Here is a 22,839-nt window from a genome sequence, read left to right as displayed (position 1 = left end):
GTCAAGCAACTGCTACCATGTTTGTGGGATTATAAAAATTAAAGCTGCAGATTTGCGTTGCATTGTGGTTGAACACTTTTGTGGAAGGTTAAAGTTTGTGACTCCTTTATCAGGGTCGGGGAGGCCTCACAAAGTTTCAGAGTCTCCACTATTTTGTTCATATAATGTTTGTCTCTCGACCAGTTTATTAATAATCATAGAACATTCAATTAGATTCTGGAAATGACCTCAACTTTGACAAATAAAACTATCTGTCTAACTACTTGGCTCTTATAGGGATACTAAATTACACTGTTTCATTTTTTTTCAACCGCTTAAGGGTCGTGGGGTGGCTGGAGCCAAGGCAGGGTTCACCCTGGACAGGTCACCAGTCCATTGTAGGGCCAACACATATAGACAGACAACCATTCACACTCACAGCCACACCTACGGTCAATTTAGAGTATCAATCAGCCTCCTCCCCTCTTGATGTCTTTGGACTGTGGGAGGAAGCCGGAGTACCAGAGAGAACCCACGCAGGCACAGGGAGAACATGGAGACTCCACACAGAAAGATCCCAACCTGCTTGCTGTGAGGCGACAGTGCCAACCACTGTACCACAGTGCCGCCCTGATGTTTATTGATCATATTACAGAGGTGCCTTTAAGATGGATTCAATCCACTCTGACTGAAGCCATCTGAAGGGCACTTCTGTAATATAATCAGTTTCTCAGAGGCACTCTTAACCTCTGAGACAATACACTGACTTTTTATAAAAATGGCACTTAAAATTTATACAGTAATGCTTCACAAATACTGATAAATTCAGGTACTTTTCGTGGATTTGTCATGTTCATGAGTGTCCATTTTAGTAAACATCAGCACCCACGTCAATAAAATATGCATTCAATTTACATATGTTCATTACATAAAATACTTTATTTTAGCAGAAAACTTGCATGAAACCATCTTATTAATGTGAGATAGCATCAGAGGTACAGGTGTAGTTCCTGAGCGTCTCATCATCCCACCATGGACCTCTTCCTCCCTCTCAGTCGAACTTCATCAAGCTTCTTAATGACTGCCGGCGACTTCTTGGATGAAGCTGCGTAGCTCTTCAGCAGCTTCTCAAACAGCACCTCTGTGTTGGGATGTGTACTGAGGAAGGCCTTCTCCAACACGTACAGGTCCACTCCCTTGTCTTCAGGCAGTGCCGAGATGTAACTCAGGCCGAAGTCGATGAGGACCAGGTTGGAATCGCCGTCCTCCGCGCTGAGCTGCAGCAGCATGTTAGAGGTGGTCAGGTCTCCGTGGATGACATCCTCGTCGTGCATTCGGGCCAGGATCTGGCCCACCCTCTCAGCCAGGTGCCCTAGCTCCACTTCAGGACACGAACCAGACTGCTGAGTTGAGGCAATGTGGTCCCGTACAGTCAGGGACCCTACGATGTCCTCCAAGAAAATACAGTGGGAGTTGTAGTTCACAAAGTAGACTACAGGGGTGGCTATGCCTGACAGCAAGGGAAAATGACAAAGTCTGAAAGTTAGAAGCCGTAGGATTGTGATGCTGTTAACCTCTAAACATACACAAGAAGGTCAAAAAAAAAAAAAAAGGGGGCTTATGGCAATCCAGAATGGGAAAGTAATGCTTAAAGTCCCTTAACCAAAGAGGTGACAACCAACAGGTCCCACCATCGCAACTGGAGCTACAGCTCTGCCCTTCCATCCATTTTTTACAGCTTATTATGATAAGGGTCACGGGGGCGCTGGAGCCTATCCCAGCTGCCTTCAGGCAAGAGTTGGGTTAAATATATACACATACACACTATCTTTCCATTTATTTGATGCTGCATAGAATAACCTGATATATACAGGTAATACTATCAGATAAACTAGAGTATACATTCACCTCAATGAATCACCTGATGATGCTCAGCTGCTCTTTTACAGAAGTTCAAATGTTCTTTAAAGGGACTTATAACTTCAGAGTTGAAAATAACTACGTATTTTCAATGGAGAGTGATTGTGTTTAGTTTTTTTTAGACGGAAACAAAAGGTCGTTTTGGGGGTCATAATGGGCTTGGAATTGTAATTTGTTCCATTTAAATTAAACATTTCAACTCATTAATGATTTAAAGGGGGCCACTCGTGAAAAAAGACTATCAAATTACACAAAGGATATTTTCTTTATAATTTGCTTTCCCTCCTGGCTTCGGCTGCAGCTACTCTTCACCTACTTAATTCAATGAACACTGTTATCTTTTACTCCAATCACAGTCATCCTGTTAGCCATCATGACGAAATATTCTGTTTTTATTCTGTTCCTGTTGCAATCTAAATCCAAATTGGCTAGCAGCGCTGTCGCGCTGTGTCGCCATCTAGTGACAGTCGTGAACAAGGCACCAGACCATCCTTGTAAATGAGCTGCACACTAGCTGCAGTATTCAATCTTTAATGTGATATATAACTAACTACCAATACAGTTCGGTTCCTATTAAAAGCCTGTTACGATCCATCGCTCCCAGCTGACTCACCTGCTCTCCGGCAGCGGAGTATGGAGCGAACCTCCTGCACCGTCCGACGGTGCGTCAGCTTCTCGTCCAATAGCGGGTGTCTGTAGCGTTTCGGAAACCTTTCTTTTACAATTGTCGGTCTTCCCAAGAACTCTACCCGGTAAACCCGGGCCTCTGCTCCTTGTTTTAACAGCTCTGCTCCACTCAGATACTCCTGCAACGCCATGCTGCTGTTGCTTGATATGTTTACTTCCGGTCTCGGTAGACTGTTATGACCTACAAGGGTCACATGACAAATCGGGCTGACCGAGCACAGCCTGCTTACATTACAGTTGGCTTTGCAGCTGTTCCATCTCACAGACCTCTCACGGGTCTTTTTTTATGAGTTTTTAAACGGCGCTAGAGATTTGTATCAGTTGAGGGGTTGCAAAAGAGTAAAACCCGATTTACAAGTATGTGTAAATGCATAGATAAGGATGACGTGCCTTAATGAAGGAGGATTCAATTTAAACTGTGAAGCATCGTGATTTCCTCCCTGACTTCAATTTAATTTTGCTCCCATTTTTTGACCAAGAGGTTGTGGTAGCGCGTCGTACAGGTCGTAGCAGTCCCTAGAGTATCCTGACTGAAGTACTGCTTCTTCCATTTTCTGTTCACAAACTGCCATCTATTGGCCACTCAGTTAAACTACAGAGGGAAATGTCACTGACACGGCCCCATTAGTTTTACTGGTTATAAATTAAATCACCTGAAAAGCACCAACGTCACATTCACAGAAACTTCAGCTCAGATTCCTCTGTCCAGTTGCTTCTTTAAGACGGACCAAGAATCTCACACCTGCTGCTTTGTCCCAGCAATTCAACAGCAATTATATTTCATGTTAATATCAGACGCTGCCCCTCCACAGATAAAGATGAGTAGAAGTCAACATGCACACCACATACAGGTGGTTACTGGTCCCTTCTGTCCATCCCAGTCCTGTCCCAGTGGTCAATAACACTTGATCTCAGTTCTCAGTTCCATAGGTTGGACCTGGTCTTTGTTTTACAGCTGCCAAGAGTTGCAAGTCTTTATAATCAAGTCCTGCAGGTCTTGTGAAAGGTTGGATTCTCAAATGTTGTGTTTTGAATTTGCCTCCTGTTGCATTTTTGCACAGTGGGATTTTGAATTGAAAAGCAGCAGTTTAGACTGGTTTCAGTGGTTGTCTTTTTTCCAAGTCCAGTTTTCAGTGTAAATATTTGTAGACAAACTGTATTTACTCGTGTTCCTTTCTTCTTTGACATCTGTGTCTGCTCCACGCAACAGCACTCCACGCAGCTAACTGGTGCACTGACATGGACTGGCGTTTTTTTTTTGCTGATACCGGCTATGACGTGGAAATGAAACATTTACTGCCAAACACAAACTTTCTTTGTTGATGATATCATTTGGAAACTTCACATAGAATAAATGAAGAGAAAAGAGTGTTCATGTTTTAATTATATAAACAAAACAAAGGCTCGTTTAGATTCCTCGTCTCATCATATTTTCCACCATTCACTTTTTCATCCATATTTTGGTGACTGCACAGAGGTGTGGGGCAGCACAGACAAGACTCATACTAAATATCTGAGTTATGGAAAGGAGCAATGTGATTAATAAACAAGGTAGGTGGAAGAAAACATAAAAGACTCGTAAATATTTGATTTGAAAACATTATTAGTCATGTTTAAATGCAGAATTATAGTTTATTACCTGTCAGTATACATAGGAGGTTTACATTTAGATCAAATGATGAGGATCATAGATGGAAATATAATTTTAAAAGTCTGCATGCCTGTAAAACATTAAAGCAGATGTGTATCTCAATATACTGAATGAAGAATTTTAAATTCTGTTAAAATATAATGCAATTCAAAACAATGTGTGAAGAGAAAATAGTGGGGCATTTATAAGAAGTTAATATTATTGGTGAGATAGCAGGACTTGTTTGGGTGTGTACTGCTCTCTTCAATATGAATGGTCAAAAATACGAGTGAACACAGGAGGGTTGGCCATCTACGTCTTTAATTCACGTTATTATTAAGGGAAATGTATTATAATGCTTTCTTCTTCCTGCTCCTTTTTTGGTCATGGAATGCTTACAATTATTGTGCGAAAAAGTTTGGTGAAAAAAAAGGGTGATTGTCATTTAATCGTACTCTGAAATGAGAAAATAAACTAATATAAAATTAAATGAACATAGATGAAATTTTGTATTGTTCTCATAAAGAATAAATAAAAGAACTCGCTAAATAAGAACTGCCAGTGTGTGATGAAGGATGGTAGCCGGCTCATTGCCTCTCATCGTTGGGTCTCGTGTCAGCAGCATGTTCAGTCGAACCTTCAAAACAAATTTAAAAAAAAAGAAAAATTATATAAAAAAGTTATGTAGGCTGTATTTTAGCCGAGTATCTCGTTCATCACAGCAGCCTCAATCTTTACTGTCCAATAATAATAATAATAATAATAATAATAATAATAATAATAATAATAATAATAATAATAATAATAATAACAAGACAGTTGTCTGAGAGGACACCTTTGACGTATTATTCTGTACGGGAAGTTTATTCATCATAACATATTTGGTTCTATAACAGTGTCCTGAGCGCTGGGTTGGGATGTCCCGGGAATGTGAGCCAGATGTCGCTCTCTGACGTCATTGCTCCGTTCAGAACTGCTGCAACTTGACACGGCTGCTGCCACGTAGCTCCTAACTTCCTGAAGGCAGCGCCTGCACTTTTCGCGGAGCATCACACTCTCCTTCTCATGGTGAGTCCGTTTGTTCGCTTTCCTGGACGTCCCAAAGAACATCGTTCATCCTGACTCCTAAAATGCTTTACAGTGGTTTCAAAGTTGATAACAATGAGCGCTGCATCCGTCCGTCCGGACGCTCTCTGAGTGGAGACTCGTCACTAACGGTTCTAACTCGTCCCTGCAGGAAGGAAGTGTTACTAGACCACATTTAGGACTGCAAACTAGCCTTGATAGATCAATTTGGAGTTGCAGTGATGGCAAGAAACTCAATTCCGTTAGATGCTTCTGTAGTCTGGCGATATATTCACATCAAGTACAATAGCACGTACTGAATTTATTTTATTTTTTTATAGTGAAGGTCAGCAGGGGAAAGAAGCTGAAGTCCGACCTGTCATGAAATCAGAATGACAGGTTTATGCATTAACAATATGGTACTTTAAAAAGTACTTATACTTTTGTTCTTTCTTGCAATGGAGTATTTAACATTTTGAGTAAAGAATGTAAATAACCCTCCATTCCTGATATGAAATATTCTTTAAATATCGAGCTAAAGTACATGAGTACTGTCAGCAACATGCACTTAAAATATCAAAAATAAATGTACTCATTATGCAAAATACATAATATTGTATTCTCACATATTTCTTTATTTATAGGTGCATGCAGCATGTTAATGTCAGAAGAGCTGGCACTGACCTATCAACATATAATGATGCACATATAACAGAGCTACTCGGTCATTGACGTGTTATTGTAATGACAAATGGTGTCACAGGAGCCACAGTTTTTTTTTGATGGATGTGAAATGTACAACTATAAATGAAGCACTGTGACGCTACGTACGTCAGGGGGGTCACAGACCCTGGTAAAAATCGCAAATCCTTTTTAATTTTTTTTTTTACAAAATTATCCATCCATTTTAGACTACTAATCCTGTTAAGGGGCGTGGGGGGGCTGGAGCCTACCCCAGCAGGTTTCACCCTGGATGGGTCACCAGTCCATCGCAGGGCCAACACATAGAGACAAACAACAATTCACACTCACAGTCATACCTACGGTTAATTTAGAGAATCCAGTCAGCCTCGTCCCCTCTTGAGGTCTTTGGACTGTGGGAGGAAGCCGGAGTACCAGAGAGAACCCTCACAGGCACAGGGAGAACATGGAGACTCACACAGAAAGATCCTGTGCTGGAGCCGGGGCTCAAACCAACAACCTTCCTGCTGTGAGGCGACAATGCTGACCACTGCACCACCGTGCCGCCCTTTACAAAATGATATGTATAACAAATGGCAAGGATACTTCAAAACCCCAAATGGTGTGTGTCAATATATCTCCAATTAGCTGGAATCGCAGTCTGTCCAAAAACAACTTGCTGTCATTCTTCCGTCACTCTCTCTCTCTCTCTCTCTCTCTCTCACACACACACACACGCACACACACACACACACACACACACACACACACACAGAGGTTTGCGTTGCTATCCTTATAACAATCCATATGTTGTTTTACTCTGGAAAAAAAAAATAAACAGGATGACTGATTTCTACACATTTTTTTTTTTTTTAGCCCACCTCAAGTGGGCTCCATAATGAAATCACTAGAATTCAACAAGAGGGTTGTCATGGCGACAGTTCTGCTACAGGCACTTGTGGGCTCCCTTGTCTTCTCTGTGAGCCGGACACAAGACTCCCTGTGGGTTCCAGACCAAGAGAGCTCAACGGGGATTGGAGATATTTGGTTTGTGTGTGATATTTTTTAATTTTATGTGTGTGTATCACAGATCATGTCTTCTAAGGAACAGACTGGACTGATAACATGACTCAACTGAACATTTAACTGGCTAGAGACAATGGGTAAGTACTTGGTAAATGAGAGTTTCTTTTTTGTACAGCTACTGGAACTGGAACGTCATAAATTGTTTTATGTGCACTATGTTCAAGGTTTGCGTGCGCTCTTTTAATATCAACACAGATCACAGTATTATTGCTACGGAAATTTAAAAAAAAATTGTTTACAGTTTCTATTTTCTGGTTAAACGGAAGAAGCCAGTGGGTGTCAGTCTGTTTAATTTGCATGAATTTCAATAGATCCTTCACATCAAAGAGGCCCGGGCTGATGCGAGGTGCAGCTGTACAGCAAACATGTAGAGCCTTCCATTGTAAAGCTACAGTATTAAAATATAGTAGAAAACCAATGAAAAAATCTTTAGATTAGATGTTAAACTGCAAAGATCTGGGTACAATACTATACATGTTCCTCACATGATGTAAATGTGGATTGATTAAAAATGTATTGCATTTGCAATTAAAATGTTATCTCTTTTAGCAGCTGCAACTATCATCAGGTTTTGTACTTGTTTTTCCCCTTCCAAAACAAGCTTTTTGTTACAGTTGCATTGCTACTATTCAACCATAGATGTCGTGGCTAGAGCCTCGCTGCATATCTCTGAATATCTTTTAGAGACACCATCTTGTGGACATGTGTGGTACCGCATCTCCAGGCTTTATTCCCTGACTTTAAACCAGTCTCACTACTATGTATCCACCCATACGGAACCCTGGAAAGCTGATAGAAAAAATATAACTCTCAATGTTTTGATACGTCCTTGTCACTAGTTCTAAGTTATTACAAAAATCTGAATCATTTGTGGTCACCAGATAACTGCTCCCCATGCTTTAATTAATTTCCAGTCACAAGCTGTATTTTGTTCCTACCTTAAGAGATGATCATTAATTAATCAAAGCATTGTTGCAATTCATATTTCATTGTGGTAGCTAAATGGATGTCTTGTGTTTATGTTTGCCCTCTTGTAGGTTGCACCGTCCTCCTGCTGGCCAGTGTAGTGTCCTCTCTGGGGGGTCTCATCTTCGGTTATGAGCTGGGCATCATCTCAGGTAGTTTGCTCCAGCTCAAGGGTGAGTTCGGGCTCTCGTGTGTCCAGCAAGAGGCTCTGGTCAGCTCTTTGTTGATTGGAGCTCTGCTGGCTTCTCTGGTGGGTGGCTGCTTGATTGACCGTTATGGCCGCCGGAACTCCATCCTCCTCAGTAACCTCCTGATCCTAATTGGCAGCCTGGTCCTGCTCATCAGCTCCTATGCAGCATTGGTGTTTGGGAGGATGACAGTGGGCTTTGCCATGTGTATCTCCTCGATGTCCTGCTGCATATTCGTGTCTGAGATGGTCGCCCCAGACCGCAGGGGCTTCCTGGTAACACTGTATGAAGCTGGGATCACTGTGGGCATCCTGGCTGCCTACGGTATGAACTACATCCTGTTTGACCTGAAAAGAGGCTGGAAGTGGATGTTTGGATTAGCTGTAGTACCAGCCTTCATTCAGCTGCCTACTATATGGTGCTTTCCATCTAAGCCTGGTACGTCTTCAAGGCAGGACCGCGCTCAAATTGAAACAGACCTAATGTCCACCACAGAAATCCAAGATATCAGCTCCAGCAAGGAAAACAAGAAGGGGCTGTACGGCAGCATGTACTTTTTCCAGCGTAAAGACAACATGAGGACTCGAACTGCCATTGGGCTGGGGCTTGTACTCTTCCAGCAGTTCACAGGCCAGCCCAACGTTCTCTTCTACGCCTCTACCATCTTTCACGCTGTAGGGTTTCAGAGCAACGATTCGGCTGTGCTGGCAACTGTTGGGTTAGGCTTGGTTAAAGTGGTAGCCACGCTGACCTCCATGGTGTTCGCAGACAGACTGGGCAGGAGGCCATTGTTAATCAGCGGATGCTCTGTTATGGCACTATGTATGATATCCATTGGACTTCTCAGTGGACATTCACTGATGGATGCTAAGAGACCTTGTAATGTAGAGGACCTTGTGACTAACGCAACAAATCTACCTCATTTAACTGGTGGGAATCAGTCGCTTTTTTTTAACAACAGCCACACACTCCTCAATGACTTCACACAGACTACAGGTGTACTAGGTAATACAAGTACACACAAACTACTTGAACCTGCTCTTGAATCTTCTCCAAGCATCCGTGCGAGAGTTCTGAACTGGGTCGTTCTGGTGTGTATGATGGCTGTTGTCAGCGCTTACGCCGTTGGATTTGGACCAAGTTTGTATATTAACTTTCACTATTATTAGAATTCAGATACCTACAACTACATAGTGAAACACAACCATGTTATTGCCCTGAATAGATCAGCATGTTGGGACTACAGAATAGTGTCACTGTATTTGAAATATCTTTGCAACATGTAACGTTTCTAATTGGCTATTATGATGCTCTTTGTTTGTTCCAGTGACCTGGCTTCTCCTCAGTGAGATCTTTCCCGCTGCTGTCAGAGGAAGGGCCTTCGCATTCACCAACTGCTTCAACTGGGCTGCTAACCTGTTAGTCACGTTCACTTTCTTGGATGTGATTGGTAAGGATCCATAATATAACTGTATGTACACTTTTTATTCATCACAGGAGGAAATCACTGGTGTACCTGTGTTCCTTCAGTGGACAGCACTGAATATATTTCTATTCTTTTCACATGTGGTTTTATACCATTGAGATCTATGGTGCAGGAATGAATCAAAAACATGTTCCCTCATTTAGTCAGTGGAATTAGTTCAATCACAAGAAATTTTAATGTTTTTTTCTATGGTTAAAGAAATGAAATATCACCTCACAAAACACAAAAGTGCAAAGATTAGAATGAAGTCATGTGTTTGTGGTGTAGTTGGTTTATAGCCCAATTATAGCCTTTTGCCTCTAGAAATTGTATTTACACTTCAAAGATCATCAGAGTGGCGTTGGTTACCTAAGATGGTCTTGCTGAACAAAACATTTTGAGTCAGTTCGCCATAGAACTTCTTATCTGCAGTAACCAAAAATCCAGTGAAACAGTCCCGTTGTCCATCCATTCATTTTCTTTACAGTTTATTCGTTAAGGGTCATGGGATCTGGAGCCTATCCCATATCCCAGCTGACATTGGGCAAGAGGCGGGGTTCACCCAGGACAGAACTTTACATTAATGCTTCAAATTCTCAAAACTTTGGCATATTTTCTACTCAGTATGTAATAACTAATCTAAAGATGGCCATTTGAGGGTTAACTGTGTTTTTGATCACCAGATGCCATCGGTCTGTCGGGGACCTTCCTCCTGTACGGACTGACCGCTGTGCTGGCTGCAGTCTTCTTTTACTTCCTGCTCCCAGAGACCAAAGGCAAGACTCTCGAGGAGATAGACAAGGAGCTGCGTCTGAACAGGTAGGCACCACTGTGCTCTACAAGCTACAGACACTCAGACAGTTGCCTTGCTGACACATTGGTGTCTGTTCTTGTACCTGTTTTATAGGTTTTACCACCATGTGGAGTGCTGTGGCACCATCAGCCAAAGACGCACCTCCTCACAGTACCAGAGAGTTGACTGTCACGTCAGCTCCTCAGAGTAACTGATGTCACCACGAACCCTTTATCGATGTTCACACTGGAGAATTAATGTGGAAGACCTATTGTTCAACTCTGATGGTCTTATTTATTCACCACAGTCACACATGGCAAACAACATTATTAGGTATTGTGAAATACTGGGAGTGTCTGGTTCCTGAATGATGGAAGTAGGAAAGTATCATGTGGAGGAGAGCTGACCCTGATGGTATCTCAGAGGCGGCAGATGTGCAACATAACATAGAGGTCATTCAATACAAGGTGTAAGTCTGCTGCATTTTGACCATGTTGTTGTTTTGTTTTTGTTCTTTTGCCTTGTGAGTTTCAAAGTGCAATAATAAAATGAAACACTGAATTATTTGTTCTGCCTCTCCAGAAGTGAGATTTGACGGACTTGCTCTCTCCAAAAATAAAAGGGAGAGAGTTGGTTGAGATAATTAACATCAAAAGCAAAACACAAACAAAAAACATTCATTTTACTTTACGCTTCAATTTCATACTATAAATGAAAATGAACAAATGAAAGGGAAGACATAATGAACATGGGCTTGATAAGTGTTCTGATGAGCGTCACCATGACATCAATCAAACACTTAGAGCAGGGGTGTCCAAACTGGTCCAGTAAGGGCCGTGTGGCGGCAGGTTTTTATTCCACCTGAGCAAAAGCAACACCTGATTCTACTTAAATCAACTAAGCTGTGTCCACACAGCTCATTTGTTGGATCAGGTGTTGCTTTTGCTTGGTTGGAATGAAAACCTGCCGCCACACGGCCCTTACTGGACCAGTTTGGACACCCCTGACTTAGAGCCTTCATCCTTCATGCAGTCAGTGGGTATCATAACAAACATCGGTGGGAGGTTTGGACCAACATGTTAGAATAAAAGTGTAAAACTCTATTTGGCACAAGTTTAATCATCTGAGGATGTAACTGACGGGTCTATGTGATGGCAACAATCTGCTGGTAGCCTCCAGCAAAGATCCAGAGAATCTTGCTGAAGAGAATCAACACATTACTTACACTGGCTATAATCCATCCATCAGTAACTTTAGAAAAGCCACAATCATAAGTGTGTGACATGAGAGTGGATGATGGCAGACATATCCGATAAATAAAACATGTTTAATTACACAAAGTTTCAAGGACTTGCCTTCTTCATAAGAACATAAAAATAATGCAGTGATACTGGGACTCAACTGCTCCATTCTCAGGCCAGTGTATACACGTTCTGATATATTTGTGTCTTCAGGTTTTGAAATTGAAGAAAATGTAACTGGATCTAAAACTTTAAGACTGTGGCACTAAAATACAGGAGAATTCTCAATTTCGAGTGTTCATCAGCATTATGATTTTAAACATCCCTCTACATGGCTGTTAAAGCAACTCTTCCCCCCCACAAAGAACTCATGTGACTTCACTTTCCTGTCAAACTAATAGCCTGTCACGTCAGCTGCTGGATGGGCTCCTTTTGGTCTTGATGGTCTCCACTTCCCTTGTCCGCCTGCTGCTCATACTTGTGTGTGTGTGTGTGTGTGTGTGTGTGTGTGTGTGTGTGTGTGTGTGTGTGTGTGTGTGTGTGTGTGTGTGTGTGTGTGCATTTAGTCAATGCAACATGAAGAGTTGATTTTCCTATCTGAAACTTCAACACAAAAGGAAGCACTCTGTCATTTAGAAGAGACCAAAACTGAGTAAAGGACATTCAGTGCTTGACCAAGAACATGAAAACACACATTCTTCACCCAAATACAGAGTGTGCTTCTCTGCGTCTACTGGATGCCTACATAGGCAGCTTTTTGCCATATATGTGATATAATGTATGAAACTCTAAACTCAGTTTTGTTAGCTGACCACTTTAGTAGCGACACCTCTCTACTACCATTTTTGGACCTCCTTTTTACCTGTTTTTGTGGTATAAATTCTCTTTCCATCTGAAAATATAAAGCATCAATTCCAGAAGCGGCCCTCCTCACAAAAGCCAAACCAGAATATATGGACATTATATGAGAGGTCAATCTTTGTGGCAGGGCCAACTAGGGCACCAGAGCAACCAGAACTTAACCCAACAATGCTACCTGGGTTATTTTGCCCAAGGAGGCATTTTAACTTCAGACGAACACCTAATTACACCAAGCTATGCAAGTTCAATATCTAAATTAGGATAGAGACATGATTCCAAAAGAAAAGTCAATTTATTAATGATTGATGAAGAATCTGGAGAGAAAATGGTTATGAATTTAGGATGAATTAGTCCAGGCTTCATGGAAGGTAGAAAATTATTCAATACAATGATTTATTTCTAACAAAAGGAGGCAGTTCCTGATGGGTGTGTTCCAGTACTGTGGTATTTGAGCTCCCTCAGGTGGTACATGGAGGAACCCCAAAATATATTTTCAAAAACTCTGGGAAGTCGAAAACATTTAAAACGAAGAATACTATCGTACTGCTCCACCCCCATCATGTCTTAATTCTTAAAGGAGTGCTGTTTTTTCCATCATTTCCCTGAAAAAGCATCAACATTGCTGTCTTTTTAGCTACCGCTCCTTCAAAGAGGTAAGAGCAACTGTTTCGTTGGCAGATTGTCCATGCCAGACAAGACTGAAAAGGTCCGGGTACAGTCGGTTTCACTCATCCCAGCTGCCGTTCTACCAAAGTCGAAAGAATTGGAGATTCCCTTTGGGAGTTCTGAAGGTGCTGTGGCTTAGTTGGTCAAAGTGCCTGTCTAGTAAACAGGAGATCCTGGGTTCAAATCCCAGCAGTACCTTTTGTCTTCAATAATGTCTCTGTGAGGTTCCATGTGTTGAAGCTGACGAGACTGAACTGAGCGCTGGGATGTAAATCCAGTGCTCCAAGTACTATGCATCCCTGTTAGTGTTTCCGCTAAAAGTTTATCCAGTTTCATGGCACGTTAGTCCTTGCTGCCTGATGTTTTTCAAAGCCTAACAACACCCCAGCAGTCTTGCTGAGCCCACCTGACAATTAAGAACCACAAATGAGAAATAAAACCCTTGTGTACATAGAGCGTCCATGGCTTTCAGCGGAAAGATGCTTGTTTATTGTGCTCACGATGAAACCCAAGTGTGTCCTTATGAGTTCAGGGCATTCATTTTTGATTAATTTGTTATTTATTTTTGACTGTATGGTGAACTGGCATCCTCATTTTGATGTTCAAGTTTTTGAGCTGTGTATTCTGATCACTTTCAAAGAAACTTGAGAACATCCCAATTGCGTGTGCGCGCTCTCGTGGCGCTGTGGCTTAGTTGGTCAAAGTGCCTGTTTTGTAAACAGGAGATCCTGGGTTCAAATCCCAGCGGTACCTGCGCGTTTGAAGCAGTCTCAGTCTGCATGTGTTGTAGCTTTCCCCTTAAATTCCCCCACATGCAGCAAGGCGTTGCCTGGCTGTCCTAGAAAAGGGCCAGAGAACTGGCGGCCCAGACCCATCATTGTGAAGTTCGAACACTTCATGCAGAAGAAGCTGGTGAAGAGCCGGGGCAGGGAGCTGAGAGGAACGGTCTTCAGCGTGAACGATCAATTCCCTAAGGAGATGCTGGAGCGCCGCAAACGCCTGTTCCCTGTCAGGAAGAGGTTCATCAACAGTGGATCCTGCACTGTCATCGCGGTTGATAAATTGTATGTTAACGGCCAGTTGTTTCGTGATCCGGAGATTCAGATGACTTTATTTATCCCCGAGGGGCAATTAAAGTACGGTACAACTGAGCAGCATGACATTAAAAATCAATAGAAAAAAAAGGGACATGACAGTGGGAATAAATAAGAGAATAAAAATAAGATTAAAGATAAAATACAATAAATATACTACATAAAGTATGTACACAATGTAAAATGAAGAGTAAGGTGACTGGAGTGAGTGAATAAAGTGCAGACAATGTAATCAGTATAAACAGTGTAACAGTGAAGACAGGATATCGAGTAGCCCGGGGAGAGTATGTAGGTGTGTGTGTGTAGGGAGTTGGTGTGGGGAAGGTGTTAGCAGCTGGAGTTAAAGAGAAGAAGGGCTTTGGGGACAAAGGTGCCTTTCCTCCTCTCAGTTCTGCAGGCCACACAGCGGAGGGGTCGCCCAGAGGGGAGCCATTCAAATGCAGAGTGGAGTATGTGTGAGGGGTCTTTGATGATCTTGGCTGCCTGTCTCAGGGCCTGTTGGCTGTAAGATAAGATAAGATAAGATTGGTACTTTATTTGTCCCAAACTGGGAAATTCTCTTATTGCAGCAGCAATATAAAAGTACAAAAAATACAAATATACAAAAATTAAATAAAATAACCATAAAATTAAAATCTACAATGTGCCAGAATATGGAGCAAAATTAAATAAGGAAATACTGTAAACTTGTCATTTGTATGAGTAATGTGCAATAATGTACATTACACAAAAAGTAAGTGTGCAAAATGAGAAGAGTTAGGAGATGTACAGGATATTTACAAACAAGTACAGTGAAGTGACCATCAAATCAAACCAAATGTGACTATTGTACAGAGCTATTGCTTGCGGCAGAAATGACTTTTTGTACCGCTCTGTGCGACAACGAAGCTGCAAAAGTCTCTTAGAAAAGGAGCTCCGTTGTCTGTCCAGTGTGTGGTGGAGAGGGTGGTCAGGATTATCCATGATGGATAACAGTTTGTTCAGTGTCCTCCTCTCCACCACCGCCTCCACAGTGTCCTGCCTACAGCCAATGACGGAGCCAGCCTTCTTAATAAGTTTATTAAGTCTGTTAGAGTCCCTGGCTCCGACGCTGCTGCCCCAACAAGCTGCAGCGAAGAAAAGTACGCTGGCCACAACAGACTGGTAGAAGATCTCCAACATCTTGCTGCACACGTTGAAGGATCTGAGCTTCCTCAGGAAGTAGAGCCTGCTCATCCCCTTCTTGTATGCAGTGTCCGTGTTGGATTTCCAGTCCAGTCTGTTGTTGATGGTGACTCCCAGGTACTTATAGTCCTCCACCACCTCCACATCCTCTCCCAGAAGACGCAGTGGTTGTGAAGCTGTCCTCTTCCTTCTGAAGTCAATCACCATCTCTCTGGTCTTGTTGACATTCAACTGCAGGTGATTCCGTCCAGCCCACTCTACAAAGTCATCCACCAGTGCTCTGTACTCCTCCTCCCTTCCCTCTCTTATACACCCAACAACTGCCGAGTCATCCGAGAACTTCTGTAGGTGGCATGACCCGGAGTTGTATTGAAAGTCAGTGGTGTATAAGGTGAAAAGGAAAGGAGATAGCACAGTCCCCTGTGGAGCTCCTGTCCCACTCACCACCACATCAGACAGGACACCGCCCAGACAGATGAACTGTGGCCTGCCTGTCAGGTAGTCAGTGATCCAGGAGACAATGGAGGTATCGACATCCATCACTCGCAGCTTCTTCCCCAGTAGCAGTGGCTGGATGGTGTTGAAAGCACTGGAGAAATCAAAGAAAGTGACTCTCACAGTGCTCCCACCACCATCCAGGTGCAAATGAGCTCGCTGCAGCAGGTAGATGACTGCGTCGTCAACTCCCAAGTGGGGCTGGTAGGCAAATTGCAGAGTGTCCAGAAACATCTTCACCTGCGGCCTCAGGTGGTCCAAGACCAGTCTCTCCAGCACCTTCATCACGTGTGATGTCAGTGCGACTGGTCGGTAGTTGTTAAGATCCGATGGCATCGACTTCTTAGGGACAGGAACCAGGCAGGACGTCTTCCACAGTGCTGGTACCCTCTCCTGACTGAGACTCAGGTTGAAGAGGTGTTGCAGGACAGGAGACAGCTGGCTGGCACAGGTCTTCAGGACCCTGGGGCTGATGCCGTCGGGGCCTGCCGCCTTACGTTGGTGGAGTCTCTCCATCTGTCTCCTAACCTGGTCTGTAGTCACAGTCATGCGGGGGAGGGGGAGGGTGCTGGTGTTGTCAGTGGAGGAGGAGAGGTGCTGTGTAGGAGAGTTCACCACAGGGGAGTGAGGGGGGTGGGGGGGTAGGGGTGTTTGGCCCAGTGGGGGTGTGTGCGGGTCTGAAGGTGTGGAGGAGACAGCAGGCTGTGAGCTAAACCTGTTGAAGAAACAGTTCAGCTCGTTCGCACTCTCCTGGCTGCCTGATGGTCGTGTGTTGTGTGTAAACGTGTGAAAGAGTTCTGACAGGCAGGCCGATGATTTTGGAGCACACTGATGCAGTGCGCTGCAGTCTGTTCCGGTTCTGGAGGCTGAGGGAGTGGAACCAGCAGGTTATGGAGGATGTGATGATGCTTTCCACAAAGGCGTAGTAGAAAGTCATCATTATGGGTGCGCTGACTCCAAAGGAATTGAGTTTCCTGAGGAGGAACAGTCGTTGGTGACACCTCCTGAGAATCTCCTCTGTGTTGGCAGAAAAGTTCAGGAGGTTGTCAAAGATTGTGCCCAGGTATTTGTACTCCTCGACCACCTCCACTGGCTTCCCGTGGATGGTGGTGATGACAGCAGAAGCCAGATCCCTCTGCTTGCTGGAGAAGGTCACCACCATCTCTTTGGTCTTGCTGACGTTCAGTTCTAGTTTGGAGCTGTCACACCATTCTACAAACTCCTGAAGAGCGGGTCCATGATGTTGTGCTGGGCCTAACAGCAGTGACAGGAGAACTGTGTCGTCAGCATATTTCACCAGGTGGCAGTTGGGCTGTGTGGATCGGCAGTCATCTGTGTAGAGGATGAAGAGCAGGGGGGAGTGCACACAGCCCTGGGAGGAGCCAGTCGAGGTGAAGCGGAGGTCCGAAAGGGAGTTGATGACCTGAACTTTCTGAGTCCTGTTGGTCAGAAAGTCCAGAATCCACAGTATAAGCTGGTCGTCCAGATGGAAGCAGGAGGAGAGTTTGGTGGCCAGGATGTGGGACTGCAGTGTGTTAAATGCTGATGAGAAATCAGCGAACAGAAGTCTGGTGGAGGAGTTAGGAAGCTCCAGGTGCTTGTGGATCGAGTCCAAGATGAAGATTTTTGCATCCTCGACAACTCTGCGTGCGCGATAAGCAAACTGGAGTGGGTCCATCAGGGGGTCGGTTGCTCTGATGATGTGCTGTTCCAAGATCTTCTCCATGGCCTTCATCACCAGGGAGGTGAGGGCCACGGGGCGGAGATCGTTCAGAGACTTAGGGTTGTTTTTTTTGGGGATGGGGATGACTGTGGAGTGTTTCCACAGCTGGGGAACTGTGTGACTGTCCATGGAGTGTTGAAATAGGGTCCGGAAAACATTGCCTAGTTGCCCCGCACAGTGCCTCAGGACTCTGCTGCTGATGTTGTCGGGGCCGGGTGAGCTCCTTTCCCTGGTCCTCCTGAGGGCTCTCACCACGTCCTCCGTCGTGAAGGTGAGTGCGGAGCTGCCAGGTTTGAATGAAGATCTGGTCTCCTCAAGCTGGATGATGTTGTCCGACTCAAACCTTGTGTAGAATGAGTTGAGGTCGTCAGGGAGGGAGGAGGGGTCACTGCTCTCCACCTGGATGGCTCTGGGGGTGGTGACCGCAGTGTTCACAGAGGCCATGGTTTTGAGGCCCTGCCAGGCTGAGCGGAGGTCCCCTGTGGTGAATTTCTTTTCCACGGTGTTTTTGTACTCCAGCTTAGCAGTTTTTATGGCCCTCTTAACTTCCCTGTTGACCTCCTTTTTTTCTAGTGCAGAGCCGGTGAAGAAAATCCTCTTCTTCTTGTTAAGGATTTCCTTAAGCTCCTTGGTGATCCAGGGTTTGTTGTTGGGGTAGATGGTGACTGTTTTTGAGGGGATGATGCTATCCACACAGAAGGAGATGTACGATGTTACTGTGTCAACTTGGTCGTTGATGTCATCAGAGGGAGAAAGGAGGCTGTCCCAGTCAGTGGATTCGAAGCATCCTTGAAGAGTGGAGATACTTTCCGCTGTCCACTGCTTGATGTTCCTGGTGACCTTCTTCATCCTCTTGATGACTGGGGTGTAAGCAGGGGCCAGCAGGATGGTGTGGTGGTCTGCTGAGCCAAGAGGGGGGAGGGGGAGGGCTTTGAATGCATCTGGTACAGAACCATAGCATTTGTCCAGAGTCTTCCCCTGTCGGGTGCTGCATGTAATGTATTGCTGGAAACCTTTGAGTGACTTGTCAGGGGAGCAGTGGTTAAAGTCACCCAGTAGGAACTTGGGACAGTCCGGTGATAATAGTTCTAGTTTGTGTAGAGTGTTGGTAAAGTGCTCTGTGGCTTTAGCTGCATCAGCTCTGGGGTGAATGTAAACCAGGATGAGGAAAATCTGTGGGAATTCCCTGGGGAGGTAGTAAGGGCGCAGGGAAAAAGCCAGGAGCTCAATGTCTGTAGTACACAGCTTCTCCCTCACAGTGACTGTAGAGCACCAGCTGTTGTTTACATACAGACACACGGCGCCGCCATGTTGTTTACCGGTGCGCTCACTGTCTCTGTCCAGACGAAGGGGTGGTGAAAAGCCGTCGATGTGAAGCATGCCATCGCCGTCGTTGTCCTTTAACCACGTCTCTGTAAAAGCCAGAACGGAGGCCGTTCTGAACTCGTGCTGGTGGTTGACGCAGGCTTGCAGCTCGTCCAGCTTGTTGCGCAAAGAGCGCACGTTCGCCAGAATGATGGACGGGAGCGCTCGTTGTTTGTGAGTCTCCCGTTTGAGTCTAGCTCTCACACCGCCCTTCTTTAATCCCCTCCTGGTTTTGCTGGGTTTACGGTTTGCGTTCTGATGGTGTGTTATGGAGTCTCCACGAAGTATTTCCTTCGGAAAGTAGTCCGTAGGAGCAGAGACGAAAAGTAGAAGTCCGGGCTGCGGCCACAGCTGTATGAGAGAGTCACTCGTGTAGCTGAGCCGTGGGGCCATGTCGTAGCGCAAAGTCCGAAACTCCACGAGAAAGGGAGAAGAAAAAAAAAAAAGAGTAAAGGATAAAAGGAGTAAAAAGTGCTGAGTACTCAGCGATAAGAAAACGACGAAAAAAAAGGCATTTAGTTAAAGAAAAAATTTAAAAAGAACACAATAACTGGGGCTGCACATGGTGCAGTGGTTAGCACTGTGGCCTCACAGCAAGAAGGTTCCGGGTTCGAGTCCCGGCTCGGGCACGGGATCTTTCTGTGTGGAGTTTGCATGTTCTCCCCGTCTCTGCGTGGGTTCTCTCCGGGTACTCCGGCTTCCTCCCACAGTCCAAAAACATGCAATTGGGGACTAGGCTGATTGAATACCAAATTGACCATAGGTATGAATGTGAGTGTGAATGGTTGTTAGTCTCTCTATGTTGGCCCTGCGATGGACTGGCGACCTGTCCAGGGTGTACCCGGCCTCTCGCCCGTTGACGCTGGGATAGGCTCCAGCCCCCCCGCGACCCTTAATATGTAGGAATAAGCGGAAGATGACGATGACAATAACTGCTCAGCTGACTGATCGGTCGACCGCACGACCCGGAAGAACCATTTGCACCCCTTGGCTCTACTAAAGCGCGTCTCCTCTCTCCACCCGGAACTCACCGGATTCAGCCGAGGACGGTATTAAGGTCATGGATTAAGGTAACACCAATTTCTCTCATTCGTTGCTGTTTTTTTTTCTTCTTTCTCTTTCAATACTGTGTTAAGCCTAAAACATAAAAACGCACGTGGTAGACTGCTACATGCCGAGTTTACTCACGAGTGTGTATTTATGTGAGTATTTATGTCTCCCCTTTGTCTTTCCTGTCGTTGTTTTGTTTTACATGTTATTTTTAAATGTGATGTTTATATGGTTTGTAGTGCAGGTATATAATATTGTTACATTTGCCACACACAGGCACTCTCATCCTCTTTGGCGCCACCACACACACACGCATGCACAAAGATACAGGTACACATTCTCTTGCTCACTCACCTACTTATTACAATTTACACTCAGTAGATTAGTTTAGATATGAACAAACTAGGGTTTGTCACTTGGAATGTACGTGGAATTGGGTCACGTGAAAAACGGCTACAAATTTTAACACACCTACAAAATTTACAAGCAGACATTGTCCTATTACAGGAAACCCATCTACCTAAAACAGGTAATCATGTGTTAAGCCCACAGTTCCTGCACACATACACAGCGAGTTATAACACCAAGCAAAGAGGCGTAGCCATTCTGATTCACAAAAACGTCAGGTTCACTTGTAAAAACACCATCCTAGACCCGGAAGGTAGGTTTGTAATAGTCACCATATCCACACACAACACAGAGGTATGCATGGCCAGTATATATGGTCCAAATGTTGATGACCCCTCCTTCTTCCACAGCTTCTTCACTGCACTTTCAGCCCACTCAGATACAACACTCATAGTAGGAGGGGACTTCAACCTGGTATTCAACCCACAAGTGGACAGAATCAGTAGAGCAGTTAGTCAATGCAATTGCCAATCATACTATATAATTAAGCAGTATATGAGTGATTTCGGTCTTTGCAATGCTTGGGGCTCACGCCACCCCACGCTTAAGGAATACACCTACTACTCGCCAGTGCACCACTCCTACTCTCGTTTGGACCACTTTTTAATTAGTAACTCAATTGTGAAGGATGTCTTTGACACCAAGTTTCACCCTATTGCCATTTGTGACCATGCACCAGTCACTCTGACACTCACAAAAAAAACTAGAACACCGCTTTCTAAACAATGGAGATTTAATACATCATTGCTCAAGGACCCCAATTTTATTAAATTCTTCAAGAGGGAATGGACAATATTCTGTGAGATAAATGACCAGCCTGATGTCTCAGCTTGTGTGCTGTGGCAGGCGGCAAAAGCAGTCATGCGGGGCAAAATAATATCTTACTCTTCATATAAGAAAAAACAGGAGAAGGCTCTCGAAACAGAATTAAATGAAAAAATTAAAGCCTTGGAGACAACTTATGCCGCCTCCCAAGAGGAACACCAACTGAGAGAATGAAGGGAATTAAAACTAAAACTAAATGATTTACTCGACATCAAAACACAATTTCAGCTGCAGAGACTACGCTTGGAGAACTTTGAACATAACAATAAATCCAGCAGATTTTTAGCGAACCAACTAAAACAGAACAAAGAAAGAACAACAATATCCTCCATTAAGGATTCCACTGGGGAAACAACCTGTGACCCACAAGAAATCAATTACATTTTTAGGGAATTCTATAAAAAACTTTACTCACCTGAGATTAACCCATCCAAATCTTGCATTGAAACCTTTCTAAGCACAATTGACTTGCCAAAATTAAATCAAGACCAAATAATGGCTCTGGAGTCACCTATTTCAATTGAGGAACTTCAAGAAGCCCTTAAACATATGCCAAACAAGAAAGCCCCGGGACCGGATGGCTTTCCTGCAGAACTCTACAAAGAGTTCTTGCCTGAGCTTGCACCAATATTCTACAAAATGTTCACTGAAATACAGGAAACCTCGACCCTTCCACCCGACATGAACCGTGCGATTATTAGCCTTCTCCTTAAACCAGACAAAGACCCAGCACTTCCATCAAGCTATCGTCCAATATCACTTATAAATGCAGATATTAAAGTCATCTGCAAGGCGCTAGCTAGAAGGCTCTCAAAAGTAACACCGCACATAATACATCCTGACCAGAACAGGTTTATTAAAGGACGGCACTCTACCAACTACACACGTAGACTTATCAACCTGATAGACTACTGTAACAGTCAGAGCAAGGTTGCCATAATTGTCTCCTTAGATGCAGAAAAAGCATTCGACAGGGTAAATTGGAATGTTCTCCTCACCACATTACAAAAGTTTGGGTTCGGAGATAACTTTGTGAACTGGATCAAAACATTTTACCGCGCTCCCAGTGCTTGTGTCAGAACAGCTTCTCTCTCCAAAGAGGAACCAGACAGGGTTGTCCACTTTCCCCTTCCCTTTTTGTTATATTCATAGAGCCACTCGCAGCTGCAGTCTGGCAAAACAACAACATCAAGGGAATTGATACTACAAATGTGAACCATAAGATAAGCCTTTATGCTGATGATGTATTACTTTTTCTACGGAATGCACAATCATCTCTCCCTGAAACGATAGCACTCATTGACAAATCCTCAACCATTTCTGACTACTCAATTAATTGGAGTAAGTCAACTGTTCTTCCCATCAACTCAGGTTTTCAGAGTACGCTCGCCGCACCACTACGGCCAGGAAACATTAAATACCTGGGCATCAACATCTCTGCCAAACTGTCTGACTTGACACGGCTAAATCATACCGCCCTTATCAAA

General features: G+C 44.1%; 2 protein-coding genes and 2 non-coding genes across 8 annotated transcripts; 3 read left to right on the top strand and 1 right to left on the bottom strand.

Moving 5' to 3' along the window:
* Positions 1–897: 897 nt before the first annotated feature.
* Positions 898–2,779, bottom strand: tp53rk (TP53 regulating kinase). The gene is made up of 2 exons (XM_086198360.1): positions 2,513–2,779; positions 898–1,489 (listed from the first exon to the last, which is right to left on the bottom strand). The coding sequence occupies exons 1-2, from the start codon at positions 2,715–2,717 to the stop codon at positions 1,002–1,004; spliced, it is 693 nt and encodes a 230-aa protein (XP_086054486.1). The 5' UTR covers positions 2,718–2,779; the 3' UTR covers positions 898–1,001.
* A 2,419-nt stretch (positions 2,780–5,198) lies between these two features.
* On the top strand, positions 5,199–11,397 carry slc2a10 (solute carrier family 2 member 10). 5 transcript variants are annotated; one of them, XM_086200590.1, is made up of 6 exons: positions 5,199–5,284; positions 7,053–7,125; positions 8,086–8,166; positions 9,530–9,652; positions 10,351–10,486; positions 10,575–11,397. In XM_086200590.1, the coding sequence occupies exons 2-6, from the start codon at positions 7,122–7,124 to the stop codon at positions 10,669–10,671; spliced, it is 441 nt and encodes a 146-aa protein (XP_086056716.1). In that variant the 5' UTR covers positions 5,199–5,284; positions 7,053–7,121; the 3' UTR covers positions 10,672–11,397. The 5 variants fall into 5 exon arrangements, with proteins under 5 accessions (XP_086056716.1, XP_086056715.1, XP_086056711.1 ...); XM_086200589.1 differs by having other exon boundaries at positions 8,086–8,187; XM_086200585.1 differs by having other exon boundaries at positions 8,086–9,342.
* Positions 11,398–13,352: 1,955 nt separating this feature from the next.
* Positions 13,353–13,426, top strand: trnat-agu (transfer RNA threonine (anticodon AGU)). Its single transcript has one exon. It is a non-coding gene; the product is annotated as a tRNA-Thr (tRNA).
* Positions 13,427–13,907: 481 nt separating this feature from the next.
* Positions 13,908–13,981, top strand: trnat-ugu (transfer RNA threonine (anticodon UGU)). The gene has a single exon. It is a non-coding gene; the product is annotated as a tRNA-Thr (tRNA).
* The last annotated feature ends 8,858 nt before the right edge of the window (positions 13,982–22,839 follow it).

The sequence above is a fragment of the Aulostomus chinensis genome, chromosome 3, assembly GCF_037954235.1.
Source record: "Aulostomus chinensis isolate RoL2024-O1b breed Wild chromosome 3, RoL_Achi_v1.0, whole genome shotgun sequence".
NCBI classification, from domain to species: domain Eukaryota; kingdom Metazoa; phylum Chordata; class Actinopteri; order Syngnathiformes; family Aulostomidae; genus Aulostomus; species Aulostomus chinensis.
Note: the sequence above shows the minus strand (reverse complement) of the source record. Positions and strands in the feature narration are given on the sequence as shown.

Excerpts from the sequence above, each read along its gene's own strand:
- tp53rk (XM_086198360.1), bottom strand. The coding sequence starts at position 2,717 with ATGGCGTTGCAGGAGTATCTGAGTGGAGCAGAGCTGTTAAAACAAGGA. Across the intron at positions 1,490-2,512 it reads ACTCCGCTGCCGGAGAGCAG|GCATAGCCACCCCTGTAGTC; the intron begins GTGAGTCAGCTG and ends CCTTGCTGTCAG.
- slc2a10 (XM_086200585.1), top strand. Across the intron at positions 9,343-9,529 it reads CGCCGTTGGATTTGGACCAA|TGACCTGGCTTCTCCTCAGT; the intron begins GTTTGTATATTA and ends TGTTTGTTCCAG. Across the intron at positions 9,653-10,350 it reads CACTTTCTTGGATGTGATTG|ATGCCATCGGTCTGTCGGGG; the intron begins GTAAGGATCCAT and ends TTTGATCACCAG.